Below are 20,798 nucleotides of genomic sequence, written 5' to 3'. Positions count from 1 at the left end.
TATATGATGATCCTGCAATAAAACTATTCTAATGACACATTCGCCAGCATTACACTAGATAGTGAACTCTTTGAAAAAGTCAGGACAAACAAGGATAGGGACTGAGGTAAGCAAATCTTTTAACTGATTAAAACTATGATTAACTATGGCATCCCAAAAGAAAGCTTCTTTCTTTAGCTTGTCTATGAGAGGAGCTACAATAGTCACATAACAGCAGACAAATCTCTGATAGAATAAAGAGAGACCCGAAAATCCATGAAGAAAAGTGATAGTAGTGGGTGCAGCCAATCTCTAACACATTGCACCTTTTTGGGACATAGGAACATAGAATAAGGAATGGGAATGAAGAGTGCGAGAGGAAGCAATCAAAATATGCGCATTGATCGGGTGTAGCCACTTACACCCGCAAGGGTGTATTCACATGCGTAAAGTAATATACATGCGGAAGAGCGTACAGGCCTTTACACCCAACAACCTCCCACTTAAAAATTCTAAGCGAACCTTTAATCAACTCCCACTAGTTGAATGCAATGCTCATGTTGAGTCTTTGCAAGACTTTTAGTAAGAACATCTACAGGGTTATCCTGTGATTTGATCTTAGTTAGTGTAACTAGACCATCATCTAGAACCTATCTGATAGAATGATACCACACATCGATATGTTTGGTCCGTGCATGAAACATGGCATTCTTAGCTAGGCATACAGCACTTTGGGTGTTTTGGTGGGCAGCCCAAAATCCTTGACCAAATGACCAAGCCAAACAACTTCTTTTGAAGCTTCAGTACTACTATCTTTTGCAATCTAAAGTACCAAGAAACTACCCCACCAGTCAAGGTAAATATGTACCCGCTGGTAGACTTCTGAGTATCCAAGTCACCTGCCATGTCTGCATCACAGTACCCTTGCAGATCTAACATACCCTTTCCATAGTAATTACATTTTCTTTGTGTGCCCTTAAGATACTGTAAGATGCATTTCATTGCTTCCCAATGTGCTTTGCCAGGATCGGACATAAACCTGCTCACAACTCCCACTGCATGAGCAATGTCAAGTCTAGTGGCAACCATAGCATACATGAGTGAACCACAAGCTAAAGCATAAGGAACACCCTTCATAGAGCTAGCTGCCTTATCATCTTTTGGGCAATCTGCTTTGCTAAGCTTAAGGCATGGTGGTAAAGAAACACCAAGTGGCTTAGCATCTGCCATAGAAAAATGATCAAGTACTTTGCTGATGTACTCTTCTTGTGAGAGAAACAAGAGCCGTTGCTCTCTATTTCTTGTCACCTGCATGCCCAACATGTGTTTAGTTGTGCCCAAGTCTTTCATGGAAAAGACTAAATTCAACTGTTTTTTCAATGCATTAACTTGGCTTTTATGCTTACTAGCAACAAGCATATCATCCACATAAAGCACAAGTATAATGAGACTTCCATCATCAGCCTTCTTGATATATAAGCAGTGATCTGCATTGTCCCTTTTAAATTCATGTGAGAGCATGAAGGCATCAAACTTTTTATACCATTGCCTAGGAGCCACTTTCAAACCATACAAGCTTCTCTTAAGCCTACACACCAAGTGCTCCTTTCCTGGCATAACAAAGCCTTTTGGATGTTTCACGTACAACTCTTCTTTTAAATCACCGTGCAGAAATGCAGTTCTAACATCCATCTGATCAAGTTTAAGATCCATAGATGCTACGATAGTAAACAATACTCGAAGAGTGGTCATTTTGATAACAGGTGAAAAGACTTCCTGAAAACCAATTCCCTCTTTTTGTGTATAGCCCTTAGCCCCAAGCGTGGCTTTGTATTTTGGCTTGCCATCCACACACTTGATTTTATAGACCCATTTGTTAAGAATAGCTTTACTATCTTTGGGCAATGGAACCAAATTCCAAGTATCATTCTGATACAATGACTTCATTTCACCCTACATAGCTAACTCCCACTTTTTCTTTAACTCACATGATAATGCCTCTTTATATGTAAGAGACTCATCTTCATCTGTGAGCAAAATGCAGTCCAGAGAGGGATCAAACCTTTCTATAGGTCTTTTGACATGTGTAGACCTTCTTTACCCAATGATCAATGTTGTCAGGCACTGGATCCACATCCAAAGGAATGTTGATGACCTCATTATTTGGCTGTTGAACTGCATGTTGTGGCTGCTGTAAAACATTTTCAGCTTGCTGTAATTCATTTTCAGCATGTTGATTTTGTTGCCCAAACTAGTTTTCAGCATCCCTTTGCTGCCCATTTCCATATGGCTCAATGAGGATACACTGATTATCATAACCAACATCAAATGGAGCTGAATTTTCAGTGGCTAATGGCTGTTCAAGCAGTTGATCATACTGAAATTTCACTTTCTTTTTGTTTGAGTCATTAGAGGTGACATTTTTTCAGCAGCTTTGACTCATTAAATACCACATCTTGGCTGCGTAGCACATTTTTCATACTTGGAACCCAAACTCTATAGCCCATTTCACCTTCATCTCCATAACCCATGAAGATGCCTCTATGGGATTTCATGTCAAGTTTGGTTCTACTATCAACAGGTACATGTACATAGCATCCACAACAAAAGACCCTCAAGTGGTCATATAAAGTAGGTTTGCTAAACCAAACCTCTTTAAGGATACCACTTTCAAGTGCACGAATGTGGAGATCAGTGGCAAATATGCACTGTGGTTTTAAGTCTCTCCCCAAAACAATTGCGAGAGATTAGCTATGGACAGCATGCACCGAATCTTCTCACATAATGTGCGATTCATTCGCTCAGCCACACCATTAGATTATGGATTATAAGGAGTTGTAAGCTCTCGTTTAATCCCATTGACATCACAAAACTTATTGAATTCTTTAGATACATACTCTCCCCTGTTGTCTGTTCTTATGCATTTTAATTTTAAATCCTCACAAATGCATAAATTTTTTTAAAAGCGTCCAATGCCTTGCTTTCTACTTAAGCAAGTAAATCCATAGCTTTCTAGAATGGTCATCAACAAAAGACATAAAATAACAAAAACCACTGAGTTTTCATTGGCATAGTGCATACATTAGAATGGACTAAATCCAAGATACATGCCTTCCTAGAGGCTCCATGAGAGTATGAACTCTTTATATGTTTTTCCAAAACACCGTCATCACAAAAGTCAAGCTTTTGAGTTTTTCACATCAACTTTTCCAAGTGAAGAAAGTGCCTGCAAACCCTTTTGGCTCATGTGTCTAAGATGCTTGTGCCATAACTCCATGTGTGACTGCACTTCAGCAACTGCAACAAACTTTCTAGGAAATGTCTTGCAATAGAGATTATAAAATATAGAGTTCCCTTTTTACCACCTCTAGTGACTAGCATAGACCATTTCTGTATCTTCCACATTTCACCACCAAAAGTAGTGAAGTAACCCCTGCTGTCTAGCTATCCAACAAAAAACAAACTCTTCTTAATACCAGGTACCACATCAATACGGTTTCATTAAGGGTCAGAACATAATGCATAACATTTTGAATATTCAACCAGGGATTGATTATGCCAAAGCTTCAGGCCACCAGGTTGTTATGCTTTAGCTTGATCTTGAAAAGGCATTTGATCATGTTAGCTGGTCTTTTTTGCGGCAGCTAATGTCCACCATGGGATTTGGTCCTCGCATGATTTCTCTTGTTGATACCATTAGTCAAGGTGTTGTGGCTCATATTGCACTTAATGGAGGGATCGCAAATGAAATTGCCTTGTCTCAGTCACTTCGGTATGGTTGTTCTCTCAACCCTTTGCTATTTGCTTTAGTTACTCGCCCGATGCTCTCATTGTTGGATAAGTTGTCCGATCAAGGTGAGATTGTTGGTTTGTCTCTTCCGAGTGGTGCTCAACTTTTGGGTCAATCTTTGGCTGATGATTCCTTTATGTTCCTTAAGATTGATCGCACTAATGTTAATCGGGCAATGGTTGCATGGAATCTTTTTGGCATCGGGACTTCATATTAATGCTCAGAAATCTACACTGCTTTCTTGTACGGAGAATGATTTGCAGACCTTGGATTGGTATGGAGTTGTGATTTCTAAGGGAGATATAACCAAACACTTGGGTTATCCTATTGGTGTGGATGTAGTTTCCTGTACCTTGCTTGATTGGATGTCATCCCATATTTATGATCACTTCATGTATTGGAAATCTCAAGGTTAGCCTCTTCATGTGAGATTAAAGTTTCTCAATGCATCATGATCAGTATGATTCCGTTTTTTTTTGCCATTGTTTCCTTGGACTAGAAAATCTCTTTTGGAACTGGTTCAATCTATCCGATTCATGTTATGGAAAAAGAAAGGGAATCGTTTAAGCTAGGTGTGGATTTTGTGGTAGCATGTGACTACTCCTAAAAGGATGGGGCGGGGGGCAGCTTTATTGGATGTTAATTTGCATATGGCTACTTTGAGACTAGCTCTTTTGCAGGCACTATGTGTAGAGAGTCATCGCTGGTCAGATATTGTAAAATTTTTCATAGAAAGGACTGGAATCTCTCATGGTAGCACAGTTATTCATGCTTCTTGATGGCATGTGCTTAATTCCACAAGGCCTATTAAGGTTTCCCAATCTTTTCTCCTTTCTCATTTAATTGCATCTTGGAAGGAGATGTTACGTTTTGCAGTTTGGCGCCCCCCTGAGTTTCGTAAGGAGGAGAATTCGCTACAAGGAGAAGTGCTAGCTACCTCCAGGTTGTTGGATTGGCCTGATAAAGATTTGCAGCAAGACAAGTTTAATCCGATGGCTCATTTGGGATTGCAAACAGTCCTTGATGGTGTCATTCTTGGGCAGCCCCGTCTTTAATCTTTCCGGCATATTCATCAGCACTTTTGGGTGCCTCGAGGATATCATGACATTTGGTTGTCCATACAAGATAGGCTTCTGAGGTTCTCTCCTTTGCTTGCATTACAACCATCATCTCCCTAGTGAGGTTGGATGTTTATGCTTCTTGATAATTTCGAGAAAATGTCAGTTAATCAAATACATCATCAGATGGTGGAGGCCAAGAGATAGGTTACTGGAAAGGCTAATAAATTATGCAATATTCGGGATAGCAAAAAAAAATGGCAGGAAAGATTCATCCAACTCTGGAAGTCTAAGGTTCCTTATCAGGGTAAAGTGTTCATGTGGAGGTTGCTTATTGGGGGTCTTTCAACTGGGGATGTGTTGTGTGCTCCCAAGATCTCTGTTGGTCGTCACATATTTTGCACTACATGTGATGAGACGTTGCTTCATCTCTTTGTCTCTTGCCCTATTGCTCAATAGACTTTTTGGAGTTATGTTTTCCATGTGGTCCTCGGCGACTCCACCGGATATCAGCTCGTTCGTGGATTATGGGAAAGATGACCTCTATGTCTACATTGCATTCAGATTATTCCTGCCTCTTCCATTTCCTTAGATGGACAGCCAAGTGGCATATTTGGCGTACTCGGAATGCCTTTATTTTTGGTTCAGCATCGGGCATCCATGGTCATGTGGCCCATGTTCGTGGTTTAGTGTTATGGCAGATCTCCTCTATGGTGTCAACTGATATAGGTCTTCCTGGAATTGCTCCTCCCCGGCTGGATATTGTTCGCTCCACACCAGCTGTCCTTTCTATGTGATATTTCTGTGTTAGAGTCTTGGTAGACTTTCATTTATGTCTGTTTTTTCTTTGCTGACCTGATGGTCTGATGTAAATATTTACTTCTTCATTCAATTATCTTCACGAAAAAAAAAAAAACATGATACAGTCATTAGAATTTTCTCTCCCTGCCATATAATCTTTAATTTCAGTTTGCCACTCAAGTCTGCAACAAGAACTCATAACAATAAGGTTCACTAGACCCAGCTTGCCCACAACGTTTCCAATGTGACACTTTCTCTCTCACCTTCTAAAGAAAGAAGCCTGTGCAACAAATCAGGGTTTATGCTGTGTATTCAACACTCGCAAGTGAGGATGTTGCAACTCCTACTAGGGATGGCCTAACCGTCCTATTTCATAAACACATCCATGTGCAACTCCTCCTCAACTAAGTCATCCTCTAATCCTTCAAAATATTGACTTGAGGCTTTGATATCATGTCCAGCCAAACCATGCCCTGAGGGAAGACAAAAATGCACAAGGACATTGGGCAAAAAGCAAAGTTGCATAGAAAAAGCTGAGATACATGAGAAATTATGTATGAAGTGCATAGAAGAAACTTGCCCACATATAGTGGTGATATAAGGCAACACATCCTATAACACAGAAAATGAAGTAGGCCCAAAGTGGCTGGCGGGGATAAGTGTCCAAAGCTCTAAATACCCCAAAAGTCAATAGAGCTCCTAATGTCCCTCATATATCCAGCACTCACAAGCAACCAATGAGAAAAAGGCTCACAAACATCTGTAGATGGCATATATAAGTCACTTAGTTCAGGCCTGTAGTGGCACCATTACCCCTTGCAAAGTGATTTCCTGACCATGGCTTCCCACTTGCCACTTGATTGCAACCCAATTGAGTCACTATGTTTTGTGCGCAATCATGGTTTTCCAACTAGCCACTTGAATGTATTTGCAATGCTTCCTAGTAGTCCTTCAATAGCAAAAGGCTCACTGAATAAGCCCATGTCAATCTTCTCTGTCAGTAATTTTCCAAGTAGTCAACTATCGTAACCCCTTGGCCTTGCATAGGACAAATGGCTGAAGCCTACATGTTACATGATTAAGTAGCATAACCATCACGATCCTTGTGTTTGTGGCCCATCATGGCTGGTGAGCAAATAGCACACAATATAATGTCTTGGGTCTTTTCCAAAAACCATCACAAGCTTGTTGTTCATGCCATCAATACTTGTGAGTGCACAACAAGTAATATCCCTTTTCCAAAAACCTTGTAATTATTGCACTCAAGATATTGCCAGCCTCATTGAGACCATCAACAGTATGAAAACCCAAGAGCAATTCACAATATTTTCTGACTTTACATAGGGTAACTTAAGGAAAATTCCAAATGAAATTTCTAGTATTTCCCATCACCAACTCAAGATTCCCAATATGGCATGACTCAAATCAAGCACTTTCACATGTCATAAAAGTTGAAACAGTTTAATATATAATAAACAATTGTATGACAGCATATTCACAATTTCACACAACCACCATACGTAAACATAAAAAATGAAGAGAATCTTACGGATGAAGAAAATGTTCAAAGAGCCATGCTCTAAGGATGGACACCGAACGTTCAGGAAGACCCCTCTGTGGCCGCCATGCAGGCTGCTGCATCATCCCCAGTTGCTGAAATGCGCGCTGCTGCCGCAACTGCTGATCAATGAAGCGTAATCTTGATCTCTCTCCCCTTCCTTGCCCCAAGGCATCTTCTTCACCTAAAGATTTGCAGGTGGCACGAATCTGGCCACGAATCGCATCTTTGAGACATCGAAAATGCTTGGAGATTGTTTGAAGTGCAAGGGCAGTGTATGTTCTAGCTGCACCTAAACCCGCTGCAGATTCAAAAGATCCCACAATAATTTGCATTTGATGATAATATTGTCGATATCTTCGATCAACCTGTTGAAACATCAGATTCAAAGCTCAGGTTAGTGTCTTACACTTAGTCTTGTAAAGGCACAAGCTCGATTACTAAGATGTTGCAGACAATAATTCTATCCTGTCTACAATTCTGACAGAACCATTTACTTACCTCATCAAGCATTGCCATAAGCTTTGTTTTCTTCATCTGAAGCTCTTGTCTTTCTGCCAAAGTAAGCTCCACAGCATTTTCAGCATGTGGTTCAGTGTGTCCTGTGGAACCAGCAGCCATAGATGAGATAGCTGTAGGACCATCTTTTGTACTACTCCAGCTAACAGTTACACCATCTTTTCCACTAGTTTCAGGCAGATTCTTATCTTTACTGAGAAAGCCTTCATCAGCAGAGCCAGGTTCCATCCAAGATGCTATCTTTGATTGATTCAAGGAGCATTGCTTGATGCCTCTTCCAACACTCACCACCTCGTTGAGCAGTTGTTGTGCAGCCTTAAAATACTTTGAGCTGTAAAGTTCCAGCGTGGAAGCACTAGATACCATATTGAGTTGTCTATGGCTTGCAGCAGAAAGCTGGTTTTGAAACCCAGTTCCAAAGATGTTCCCACTGGGGGATGATCTGAAGCCATTTAGACCATCTCCCACGCATTTGTTTAAGAAACTCTCCCCCTTGGCTATGATGTTGTTAGTACCTATGTTAGAGAACCCTGGAGAATCATTAACTGCTGGTTCATGATGTTGCATGGGTAAAGACTGTAGGTGGGCCACTGCGGATTGCTGTGGAGAGAGAGAGAGTGAAAGAATCTGACCTGCACCTGAGCTGGTCTGTAAGCTCTCTACATCTAGTGCAACACCACTTGGAATCAATGACCCTTGTTCCTGGATAGATGGATGGGAGAGACCTCTGACACCATAGTGATTCACATCATTTCCTGGCTGATGCACTGCAGTCACCACACCGAGTCTTGCTGCCAAAGACTGATTATCATCTGCCATATCACTAGAAGGCAAAAAGGAAAATTCATTGCCTCCATTCCAGCTGTATCCTGCTTCATTCACACGACCTGTGAAAACACTCAAAGAAGGGTTCTGGTGACTCATGCCTGAATTTGACAGTGAAACTACATGGGACTGTTGAGCTATGCCTGATGAGCCTAGAGTAGATAACCCAGTATGCTGCTGTTGACGATGCCCTACAATATCAAACCTGGTCCCTTGATTTTCAGCCCCTGTGTTAGGATTAATAAGAACCATATTAGAATTATTGGAAGAATCATTGAAAGCATTGTAGCTTGGATCCATCAGGTAGAGAGTTTGCATTGCATCTGCTTGAACATTGGTACCAGAAAAGTAGCCTGACATTGAAGCACCCAAGGCAAAACCTGTTTTAGTTTTCTGTAGTCCAGGAATAAGGTGTCACCTATTGCTGTTTACTAAGATAATCCTCTAACTAGCTCGCTGAACAGATCTCCTTAAGACTTGTCATATCTCTTCATGTGGGGTGGCCTTGATAATATGGTGCTTGCATGTTGACTGGTATACCATGTCAGATTGCTTGTCTGCGATAGGAACCCATTGCAGCTCCTTCTTTGGATGCAGGTAAGACATGCAAAGGAAGCACATCATTCAGGACAGCCATCAATTCTCATCCTGCTTGATATGTAGATGATAATGATGAGACACTGGGACTGCTTTCCTGTCTGTCTAACTAGTCTTTAATTTCTGGATTGGCTACATTATCGGCACTCCAGCTAACCATCTTCCTACCCTGTTTTTTTCGCGTAGTCAAACACAAAAACTCAAACCATTAGCTATAGAAAAGTTACAATCAGCACATAACTATTGTAGAAAATGAAAATCAAAGCATAAAAGGTCCTCTATCTTACATAGAGTCACACATGGTCTGGTAGTTTAGACCACCAGACTGGTTTTTTTCTCAGCCCATTTATTGATATCAAAATTCTCTCTTCGTTGGAAGAAAAAAAGGCCCTTTATCTTGGAACAGACTAGGAGCAAAACACTGCTTGCTATCCAAACCTCTCATCATGGACCTCAAAGTCAAACCAACTCTAGGATTTGAATCACCAAACCATGTCGATGCCTATAGAAAGTCTCCCACACAATCCAATACGACATATGAATATTAGTAGCCATCACCACCCCCCCCCCCCCAATCACCCTCTCACAGTCATCCCTCCTTGGCCCAAGGATACATGAGGAGCATGATTCCACTACTTTAGGACAGGGATATCCGCACTTCTTGTCATGTCATACACCAGAGGAGAATAGGTGTTGCAATAGAGGAGATCAGGGAATGAAGAACCTGCATAGGCAAACCTGCCAATTGGTCCAACCCAGCCATGCCATGGGAGAAATCAGCTTCCCTTCCTAACATGAAACCACCATCGGAGTCCGTCCAAGGTGTCAAGAGTTAATGGAGCAATCATCTATTCAATAGCTGAACAAAAGTGGCCAAGCCATCAAAGAATGTAGTGACCCTCTCTGCATCAATCACTTCCATCAAGCGAGCGACAAGATCACCACAAAAGAACCATGGCACTGTCATCTGGATAGCATGGAGATGGAACCACCAAAACCATTGGAAAGCAACCACCAAGAGAACTGATGAAGCATTCCGAAAACTATCAGCCTAGAAAGACAACTCTAGGAGCACCAAAGATGTGGAATGAATATGTGAGGCTTGAAACGTGGTCAAAGCCAAAGGTGAGAAATCTACTGCAACAAACCAAAGACCGAACATCCTCCGAGCTCGAAAAGAAAGACTTTGAAGATCAAGGTCACGCCATGGTTAAAAAATCTCAAGCCACTCAGATGGAAAATTCATTTAAAAAAATCAATGATATGCAAGATGATAACAGAGAGAGTAAGAGATACTTGGGGATACTAATGGTCAACCAGCCTGAACAATCAAGAGTTCCACAGTTCACAACACAACTTGCATACATGATCAGTAGAAAGAAATACACGTAGTGAAGTAAGCGTAGTGAATAATCACAAACACCAATACAGTAGACCCTCTCTACAGTTCAAAACAAGAAACGCAAAACACCAAATGCAAAAAAGTGTATATACTCAAATCAGCAAAAATGCAAGAATATCAATGTAGAAGTTTTACAAGACTAAGTTTGCCCTAGAGAGAATGGATATATATACAAAGCTAGGGGGAAAGAACCTCCTAATAAGGGAAGAAAAAAGTGTCCTAGTGGTCCTAAGTGAGTTCACACAAATCACCAACAAAATATAATAGCAAAGATCAAAGTGGGCAAGTCAAGGATTGGGCATAGCCTCTACACCAACTAGGTCCCAAAGACCTTGGGACTCAAAGCACTTGTTGCATAGGTATTTGACCACAATGTGAAATTCAACTTGTTAACTCAAGACTTATCATTGATTACATTCTTGGTTGTAGCTAGAATAGTGTGAGCATTGAATGCAGGATAGGAAAGGTAGGGATAGGATATTGAGTATACTAGGAGATGTGCCCCAAAGTGTTCATCACACATCAATGAAGTGTGCACAATTGGTCCAACAGTGTAAATGAGCTAACTAGGCATAGGCATGGTCTTTGGCTGAATAGCTCAAGGGGCGTATGTGCACTACAATCATAGATGGATATCCATATGTCTAACACTCTGAGTGGCCAAAGTAGAGGATAGAGGATGAGGGACATACCCAATAAAGCCACACTATGATAGACAAGAGTGCTCACTTACAGATAGATTGGAGGTGCATGACATGTAAGCAGCATTCCCAACAACAAAGCCCCAAGGTGCAGAGCGTTGATAAACCCGTTCATTAAGTTCACTCCTTTTCCTTAATTCATTCTAGTTTCACACTTACAACCCCAAAAAGGGTTGGTTACCCACATTCTAGGGCACCACCTCAAACTGCCCAATGCCTATAAATGGGGCATGGACTCTCACACATTCTTGCTTACATCCATGATATCACTCTCTTCATCCATCACTCTTCTCTTCACTCAGCCTCTCCGTTGCTGTGCACAGCTCAACTAGGAGTACATTACAATTCGTAGATTGCTGTCTACTGCCACACGCCCTCTCTTCATCTGCTGCACTTTGGAGCAGTTCAGGTCACCCAGCTGTCACATCCTTCATGCTGGCTGGTAACACTTTTCCCCCTGTTGCGGACCAGATTCTATGCGGATTTTCTTAGAGCTGGACATTCCCTGGACAGGCAGGTGCAGCAGATGCAACAGGTACAGCAGGCAGCAGCAGGTACAGCAGGCGCGGTCCAAGTGGCAGCTGACGTTGGCAGGACACGTGTCAGGTCGGCGGGCAGGCTGCACTGTCCAGTCAAACAGTTTTTCTGTCCAGCAAGCTGCATTTAATGCAGCTGAGTTGTATTTTCTGGCACATTATTTCTGGCCTATTTATTGGCATTGGTCTTCACATTCTTAGTTGTGCTCCCAGTTTTCACATTACAGACCGTGGAGACTGCTCTCAGGGTTCACAAAGAGTGAGATCTTCAAGGTGGAGACATACGCAAACATTCTCTCCGCACCCATGTATATATCTGCATCCTTCCAAGATGTAAAAGATGCAACAACTCCCTGCCTGTCGCGTCGTGTGAGCTACCCCCACCCCGACTGATTCGCCACGCAACCATCGCCTGAGCAATGGAGCCCACCCGACTATTCCCTCTCCGTCACCCCTGCCCTGTCCGTCACCATCCGTCACCTAGCCCGTCACCTGTCCCGTCGCCCCTATCTTCGCCATCTGTCACCTGTCCTATTGCCCCCCTGCCTACACCCAACCCTCCCCCCGCCTACGCCCGACCTCTCCCCCGCCCTGCGCCCGCCCACGCCCAACCAGCCCTCCCCCCCCCCCCCCCCCGCGACCTGCGGCCGCCCTGCTGCCCCCCTGCGCCTATCCCGCCCGCCCCTACTCCACCTCTTTACCCCCTGGCCACCCCCCGCATGCTGCCCCCGCCTCCTCCGCTTTGAGGCCTAGCCACGCAAACCACCACTTGTTTTCGAAAACAACAACTGCCGCCCCCCCCCCCCCTCCAGTTGCTCTCTCCCCCTGCAACAACTCCCCCCTCCGGTAGCACAGCAACGTGATAGGTAGGTTCTCAGCAAGGATGCGCAATGGAAACCTCTGGTCAGACGCCGGCGCATTCTGCGAGTGCCCCCCAGTCAAACACCTTGCGCATCATCCTCTCTGAGAAACGGCTCTTAGCCGTTCGTGCCACAGAGCTGGAGTTGAAAGAAATAGAGATCTTTGGTCAGGTTGTTTGACACTCCCCATCGAGGGCCTAGCTGCGGGATTGGCTCCACTCCACGCTACGCATCAGCATAGCGCAGATCGCGAAGGCAGTCCTCATGGACCAAGGGATCTTCACAGTTCGACTCACCTCTGCAAACGCAGCTCGTGAGTTAGTGGAGAGCTCACCCTATGCCTCCACAAAGGGGGTCATTTACATGGTTCCCTGGTATAGCAGCTTCACAGTGGAGACATTTGCGCTCCATAACAGATTTCTCAAACATCCAATCACCTTACTTTTCCCCAGATTGGCGGTAGAGTACTGCCAGTTAGTGGAGGACTTTGGACGGCTCTTCGGCACAGTTCTTCCTGCCTCCTTCGCGGATGCAATGACACCTGCAAGAGTCCCAAAGGTACGAGTGGCCGTGAAAGACACAAAGAGTATACCAAAGTTCCTAGAGATTGAGACAAGAGGTCACTCCTTTAGGCAACAAGTAATTGTGACTGGGCAACCACGGCAGTGCCTGCACTGCCACGACTTTGAGCATCACGGCAACAGATTGCACGCGTTTCGGAGCCAAGGTGGCTCCGCCGACAGGCCCGCAGGTGGACATTGACGGCTTCACACGGGTCTAGAGACGACAGAGAGAGAAACGGCAGGGGGGCCACAGCCAACTCCTCAAACACAGCCTCGGCAACAGGGAGCAAGAGGGCGAGCGACGCCCCCCCAACAGAGCACTCCATAGCCCCCACTGCCCGCCCCACCTGGCAGGACCGCAGTCCCCCACATCCACCACCACCCACGCCACAGACTACCTCCCCTGAGATCCCACAGCCCCCACACCCACCTCCCATGGATCCCCCACTGATTCGCACCCGGTACAGGTGATCCCCCCCAAACCCACCCCCCGCCCTCCCACAGGAGGTGATGAGCCACATATGCCTGTTAGCCTGCTCTATTTCATTCTCAGTCTGTCATCTCCTGGTTGTGAGCTCCTGTCAGAGTCTGGCAGGAGACAGAGGAGCTCTGTCAGTTTTGTGTTTGCTGATTTAGTTCGCATTCCCTTCTCGGGTGGCACTCAGCCCAAAATGGGCCTTGTTGTGTGCAATCGGCCCATATTTGGGCAGGTCGGCCAGATTCAGCCAGGTCGGCCAGTTTTGCTGGTTTGGGGCTATTTATAGCTGTCCCCCCAGTCATTCTCTTACACTCTTCTGCAGATTCAGCACACACTCCCTCCTCTCCCACTCCGGCATTGGTGCTGCCATTGCTTCCAGCCTGATCTGGTGCCCTCACTGACGCTCCGGGCTGCGTGCAGGGACTGATCAGTCCACTCTGGTGTATTCAGCATTTCATTTCAGTCAGTGCAGATTTTCTTCCTTCATTTTCTGCTTCTCTCTCCTCTCCTCTGTGTTCGTGTTCTTCTTCCGTTGCGCACTCTCACATGGTATCATCGCCTAACTGAGAGCACGGAGGACCTAACCTTGTGGAGAGATACCTCACCCCTCTTCTGCTGCTGTCGCCTCATCTCCAACTGCCCAGGCGGCCCCTCCAAGTGGCCATTCTTCTTGCGTTTGCTACAGACGACTCCTCCAGAGGCTGCCACATCATCAAACGACCCCTCCTGCTTGCGTTTACCATCAGGCAACCTCTCCTTCAGCTGGGCGACACATCATCAGGCTGCGTTTTGCAGATCTGGTGGTCGTTTCCACTCCTGGCGGCCCATCTCTTGCTAGCGACCCTCTCCCAGGCTTCGTTTTGGTGCTGGCGGCTTCTGTTCTGGTGATCTTCATCAGATACCCTTGCGTTTTGCAGCTCCAGGTGTTTGTAGGCTATAACAGCCTACGTTTTGGTGGTTGGTGACCAGACTACTGGTCCTACTTCGGCTTCAGCACAGTTTTCTTTGGTGTTAGGTATTTTGCAGATTGGAAGATGTCTTACCAGTTTTCAGGCTTTGACGACTCAAAGGATGAGCTCCTTTCTCATCATTCCTCTGAGCGGAGGCGGGATTATCAGGAGTTTCACCGTCGGGAGGAGACTCCTCGCACTCGTCCCTCTTCAGCCCATGCATCTCAGAGGGTTCCATCTACTGTGAAGGTGCCTTCCATGAAGACTGCTTCAGATGTGCGGATGCCTTCCTTGATTCCCTCTATTCAGGTGCCGATTCTCCCTTCCTTTCCGAAGGAAGATAAGTTGGATGGTTCCAACTACTCCCTCTAGTCGTGCAAGGTGGAGTGCATCCTCGATACATTCAACCTATGGGAGCTTGTTTCTTCACCCATCGACCGTCCCCCCGTGGATTCGTCAGATGGAGCCTCTATGGACCGTGCAGCCTTGTGGGATAGGCTCAACTCTCGAGCCCGTTCCTTTCTTTTTATGAGTTTACATGATTCGGTTCTTGTACATGTTCACAGGTTAAAGACCGCAGCGGAAGTGTGGAAGAAGCTTGCGTCTTTGTACCAACACAAGACGTTTGCCCACAAGATTTCCTTGGAGAAGAAGTTGCGGATGCTCAGTCTTGATGATTCTTCTTCCATGAAGGAGCACATCACAAAGATGGAGGACATGCGAGGCGAGCTAGCTTCTCTTAGTCGTGTGATATCGTCCGAGGATATGGTGATGATTCTGTTGACTCAGCTGCCATCACCCCGCTATGATGTCTTCTACACCAGCCTCATCACCTCGAGGACCCGCGAGAAACTCCTATGGGAGGAACTTTCCCCGCTTGTCTTGGAGCATGGCGAGCGACTCAAAGAGGTGGGTGCCAGTGGCTCCACCAAGGCTTTTACTACAGGTACAGGTGGCGGCAAGAAGAAGAAGCAACAGAAGGAGAAGGCCAAGGACAAGAAGGAGGAGGACAAGAAGGATGTGAAGGAGAAGAAGCCCAAGTGCCCCCACTGTGGGAAGGGTACTCATCCCGAGGAGAAGTGTTGGCAGAAGTACCCCCATTTGAAGCCTAAGGAGAAGGACTCCAAGGCGGCCCCAGCCACAACAGAGTCTGCGTTTGTGCATGTCTTTGTTGAGGAGGATACAGCCCTAGCTTCTACCACTCAGGAGCAGCCTTGGCTCATGGACAGCGAAGCATCTTCACATATGACCTTCAGACAGGATTGGCTTCAGGATCTTCGTTCCAAAGGGGGCACTGTCACCATTGGTGACAATTCTACAGTTCCTGTTCAAGGCGTGGGGACACTACCTATGTTTTCTAACATGCGGTCTTCTTCCGCCAAAGTTCTCTATGTACCTGATTTGGGCTTTAACCTATTGTTTGTACATGGTCTTACTCAGCTAGGTACCCGAGTCATTTTTACCCAAGATGCAGTCACAGTGGAGGATACTTCTACAGGTGATGCTCTTTGGACAGGTACACAGGAGGGTGGGCTTTATAAGCTCACAGCCTTGACTGCGAGGGCTTCCCACGAGCTTGGGCTGCTTTGGCATGCTCGGTATGGTCGTTTGAACCTCGATTCTATTCGGCGGGCTTCTCGGAGGAAGATGGTGGAGGGACTTCCCGATTTCCCTCCTCTTCACACTTTGTGCCCTAGCTACTTGAGGAGCAAGCAGCATAGGCAGCCTCACCCTCAGGTTGCCTCTAGGGGGGCTACTTCTCCGCTTGCATTGGTTCACACCGACCTTTGCGGACCTATGGGCATGGCCTCCCTTGGGAAGGCCAAGTATTTGATGCTGATTGTGGACGACTTCAGTCGTTATATGTGGCCTTATTTCTTGGAGTACAAGAGCGAGGCGTACTCCCTTTTCTGCGAGTGGAAGGTGTTCGTGGAGACCCAAACAACTTCCAAAGTTCATGGCGTTCGAGCTAATCACGGTGGCGAGTTCACTTCTCACCTTTTCTCTCAGTTTTGTAGGGATCACGGCATTCGGGTGGAGTATTCCCATCCGAACACACCATCAGAGAATGGTGTGGTGGAGCGTGCGAATCGGACCATGGTGGAGATGGCCCAATCTATACTGGAGCATAGGAGTCTTCCTCATTTCCTTTGGGGTGAGGCGGTGGCTATACTCCGACTTCGGCTTTACAGGACATGACTTCTTATGAGGCTTTCTTTGGGCAGAAGCCTTCCGTGTCCCACTTTCACATCTTTGGGTGCGATGCTTTTGTCCATGTGGACAAGAAGAAGAGGAAGACGAAGCTCGACTCTAAGTCGAGACAGCTTATCTTCATGGGCTATAGCACGACCACGAAGGGATATCGGCTCTACAACCCGACGACACGGAAGATTGAGGTGAGCAGGGATGTGATCTTTGATGAGGCTTCGGCCTCCGAGGATCCGATTGATGGTTCTCTTACAAGTGCTTCTTCGACATCGACGGACCACCCCCCACCTTCTCTTCCTTCCAGGATACCCCTTAGCACCCCTCCTTCGTCATCGCTTCCTCCCCCTCCCATTCCTCCTTCTACTACGGCTTCCCCTCCCCCTTTGGCGGATGTGCCTCCTTCTTCTACGAGTTCTTCCACCCCTTCCGCCTCCCCTCAGGAGTCTTCTCGGGATCCACAGCCACCAGATGGGGAGCCTTCTTCAGATGAGGAGGATCTACCTTCACTTGGTGACGGGGAGTCCCTCTCAAATACAGGTGCTTTGCAAGATCCAGAGACTACTCGGTCTCCCTCGCAGCAGGAGGAGTCTCTTAGGATTCCTTTATGGTATCGCCGGCTCATCCAGGATTCAGGTGTTACTCACTTTCCTATTTCTTCTACAGGTCCACGCAGATCAGCCCGCTTACAGGCTCAGCGGGATAGTTCACTATGTGTAAACTATGCTCTTATGTCTCAGATTCTTCAGGATTCCGAGCCTTCCACTGTGGAGGAGGCTCTTGCACAGGATATTTAGAGACAGGCTATGCAGGCAGAGCTCGATTCCATCGAGCGGAACCATACTTGGGAGCTTGTACCGTGTCCCAAGAAACGGAAGGTGATAGGTGTGAAATGAGTCTTTAAGACCAAGTATCTTGCAGATGGCTCCTTGGACAAGCATAAGGCTAGGCTTGTTGCCAAGGGTTTTGCACAGCGAGCAGGATTGGACTACTTCGAGACTTTTGCTCCGATAGCTCGGATGTCTACCATTCGAGTTATTTTGGCTCTTGCAGCTCACCACCGTTGGCCTGTTTATCAGATGGACATCAAGTCAGCCTTTCTGAATGGCGCCCTTGAGGAGGAGATCTATGTTCCACAGCCTCCTGGTTTTCTTGTGCAGGGGAAGGAGGATCATGTCTACAGGCTGCGGAAGGCTCTTTATGGCCTGAAGCAGGCTCCTCATGCTTGGTACCAGAGGATTGACCGCTTCTTTCTACAGAGTGGTTTTCAGCGCTCCGATCATGATCCCAACCTCTACTTTCGGGTTGTGGGTTCTCTTTGTGTTTTACTTATTTTGTATGTAGATTATCTTATCCTTACAGGGAGCGACACTCAGCAGGTGGAGCATACTCGGTCCCTTCTTCGGCAAGAGTTCGACATGACGGATCTAGGGATCCTTCACTTCTTTCTAGGACTGGAGATCTATCAGATGGCACAGGGCATCTTTATCTCGCAGCACAGGTACATCTCCGAGCTTCTTTCGGAGTTTGGTATGGCCGAGTGTCGGCCTATTTCTTGCCCCATGGACCCTGAGTCCAAGCTTTTGGCAGATGGAGTCCCCCTCACAGATGCCACTCGTTACAAGTGCCTTGTAGGCTCTCTCATCTGGCTGATTCACACTCGGCCGGATATCTCTTTTGTGGTGGCTTTATTGTCTTCTTTTATGCAGACTCCTACACAGGATCACTGGCGGGCAGCCTTGCGTGTTCTTCGGTATTTACAGGGGACTCGATCCTACGGGATCATGTATGGAGATGGGATCACCCTTTCTGGCTGGAGTGATTCTGATTGGGCAGGTGATGTGGATTCAAGACGATCCACTACAGGTTATGCTTTCACCCTTGGATCCGGTGCTGTCTCTTGGAGCAGCAAGAAGCAGCCTACTGTGGCACTTTCTTCTACAGAGGCTGAGTATCGGGCTCTATGTTCGACCGCTATGGAGGCAGTTTGGCTCCGTCGCTTTGCTGGCGGAGATTGGCTTTTCCCAGACAGGACCTACGGAGCTGCGCGTGGACAACCAGAGTGCCCTTGCTCTGGCGAAGAACCCGCTGTTTCATGCTCACACGAAGCACATTGAGGTTCAGTATCACTATGTTCGAGAGCGGATCGTGGATTCTGAGCTGGTGGTGGCCTATTGTCCCACGGCGGACAATGCGGCTGATCTCTTCATGAAGCCTTTGCCTCAGGCTTCTTTGCTTCATCACATGCGGTTGTTAGGTCTTCAGACCCTCCCAGGATCTGAGAGGGGGTGTTAGCCTGCTCTATTTCATTCTGAATCTGTCATCTCCTGGTTGTGAGCTCCTGTCAGAGTCTAGCAGGAGACAGAGGAGCTCTGTCAGTTTTGTGTTTGCTGATTTAGTTCGCATTCCCTTCTCGGGTGGCACTCAGCCCAAAATGGGCCTTGTTGTGTGCAGTCGGCCCATATTTGGGCAGGTCGGCCAGATTCAGCCAGGTCGGCCAGTTTTGCTGGTTTGGGGCTATTTATAGCTGCCCCCCAGTCATTCTCTTACACTCTTCTGCAGATTCAGCACACACTCCCTCCTCTCCCACTCCGGCATTGGTGCAGCCTGATCCGGTGCCCTCACTAACGCTTCGGGCTGCGTGCAGGGACTGATCAGTCCACTCTGGTGTATTCAGCATTTCATTTCAGTCAATGCAGATTTTCTTCCTTCATTTTCTGCTTTCTCTCTCTCCTCCTCTGTGTTCGTGTTCTTCTTCCGTTGCGCACTCTCACAATGCCTACATTCTCCTCGCACCAACAGTCTTGCCATCCCAACACAGCCACCAACCCATCTGCCCCTGTCCGCTGTCACACTTTCCCAGGACAGGCACAGCTGTTACCACAAGAGTTCTTCCACAATGGCCCGTGGTCCTACCTAAGAGTTGCGGAGCGCGGAGAGTTTCCACTACCTCTGGCGGTGGGGATCTTCGTGGTTCGTAAGTCAAGGAGGGGCAAGGTCCATCAACTAGCACCACCGGATGGACCAAACTACGCCTTTTTCCTTCAATCCTCTCACTCAGGGGATTGGACGACAACATAGATAGAGAAGGAGGTGAAGAGTCAAGTGGTGGACCACGTCTCCCAGTGGATGGAAGGACTAGCACTGTTTGCACAACAATGGCCAGGTTGCATGATGGACATTAACTGGTGGACTAGTGCCAAGGTCCCACACTTGAGCATTATCTTTCGAGCCCCTCCACAATGGAGAGCTTCGATGGATGTGATCGAGTGGTCCCTGGCATAGGCGGCCCGTTTCTACCAGTGTACATAGCCATGACTCTCAGCATGGCTGATAGATGCATTAGTAGTACCACCTGGAGCATCTATCACCCCTATGGTCCGCCTGAGAGCCACCATGGGGGACTAGAGTTCGCCGTCCAGGCCTGCGGCAAAGCATACTTGCATGCCCCATAGTTCTTCCTCCTCATCAGCAACTTCCACACCGAATAGATGCTTGTTCGGTCAGTCACAGGTTTCCCCATGAGCTTATACCTTGCATCCTGGAATGTGAATAGTCTCCACTACAGTGGGGCACATGATTCTAGGAAGTTGATTGTTCGGCAAGAGTTGCAGCCGGCCCTTGCAGAAAGGATAGATATCCTACTTCTGCAGAATCACAAGCTCGCCTCCACCTAGGCCCATCGAGTAGGGAAGGTTCTCCCAAGCAAGTCACACACCTATTGGGAGTACGCCATTAATGCCCACGGCAGGAGTGGAGGCATATACACCTCTGTTGGTCCAAGCCTTACCGCCTACGTATGCCATCATGGGGCGATTGTGGCAGGGAGGGTTCTATGGGTCAAGTTGGATATTGGGGACTCGTGCCTCGGAGTCCTCAATGTCTATGCCCCCACTAAGGTTAGGGCACGCAACAGGTTCTAGGTGGAGATTATAGCAGGACTCCCAGAGGTGGAATCCTGGATTGTTGGAGGAGA

General features: G+C 46.6%; 1 protein-coding gene across 5 annotated transcripts in view; it reads right to left on the bottom strand.

The window, feature by feature from the left end:
- Window positions 1-20,798, bottom strand: part of LOC148013204 (uncharacterized) — a 70,071-nt gene that overhangs the window by 16,331 nt on the left and 32,942 nt on the right. For 4 of the 5 annotated variants that reach the window (XM_087667970.1, XM_087667972.1, XM_087667969.1 and 1 more), the window contains 2 exons: window positions 7,688-9,296; window positions 7,178-7,554 (listed from right to left, as the gene is read on the bottom strand). In XM_087667970.1, the coding sequence (XP_087524096.1) occupies window positions 7,178-7,554; window positions 7,688-8,890 (1,580 nt within the window). In that variant the 5' untranslated portion in view covers window positions 8,891-9,296. Of the gene's footprint in view, window positions 1-7,177; window positions 7,555-7,687; window positions 9,297-9,414; window positions 9,630-20,798 lie in introns of those variants that run through there. The other variant, XM_087667974.1, reaches the window with a different exon arrangement.

The sequence above is a fragment of the Lygodium microphyllum genome, chromosome 26 (assembly GCF_053477565.2).
Source record: "Lygodium microphyllum isolate KBCC chromosome 26, Lygodium_microphyllum_v1.1.10, whole genome shotgun sequence".
Taxonomy (NCBI): domain Eukaryota; kingdom Viridiplantae; phylum Streptophyta; class Polypodiopsida; order Schizaeales; family Lygodiaceae; genus Lygodium; species Lygodium microphyllum.
The sequence above is the reverse complement of the archived record's forward strand: the minus strand, read 5'-3'. Positions and strand labels throughout refer to the sequence as shown.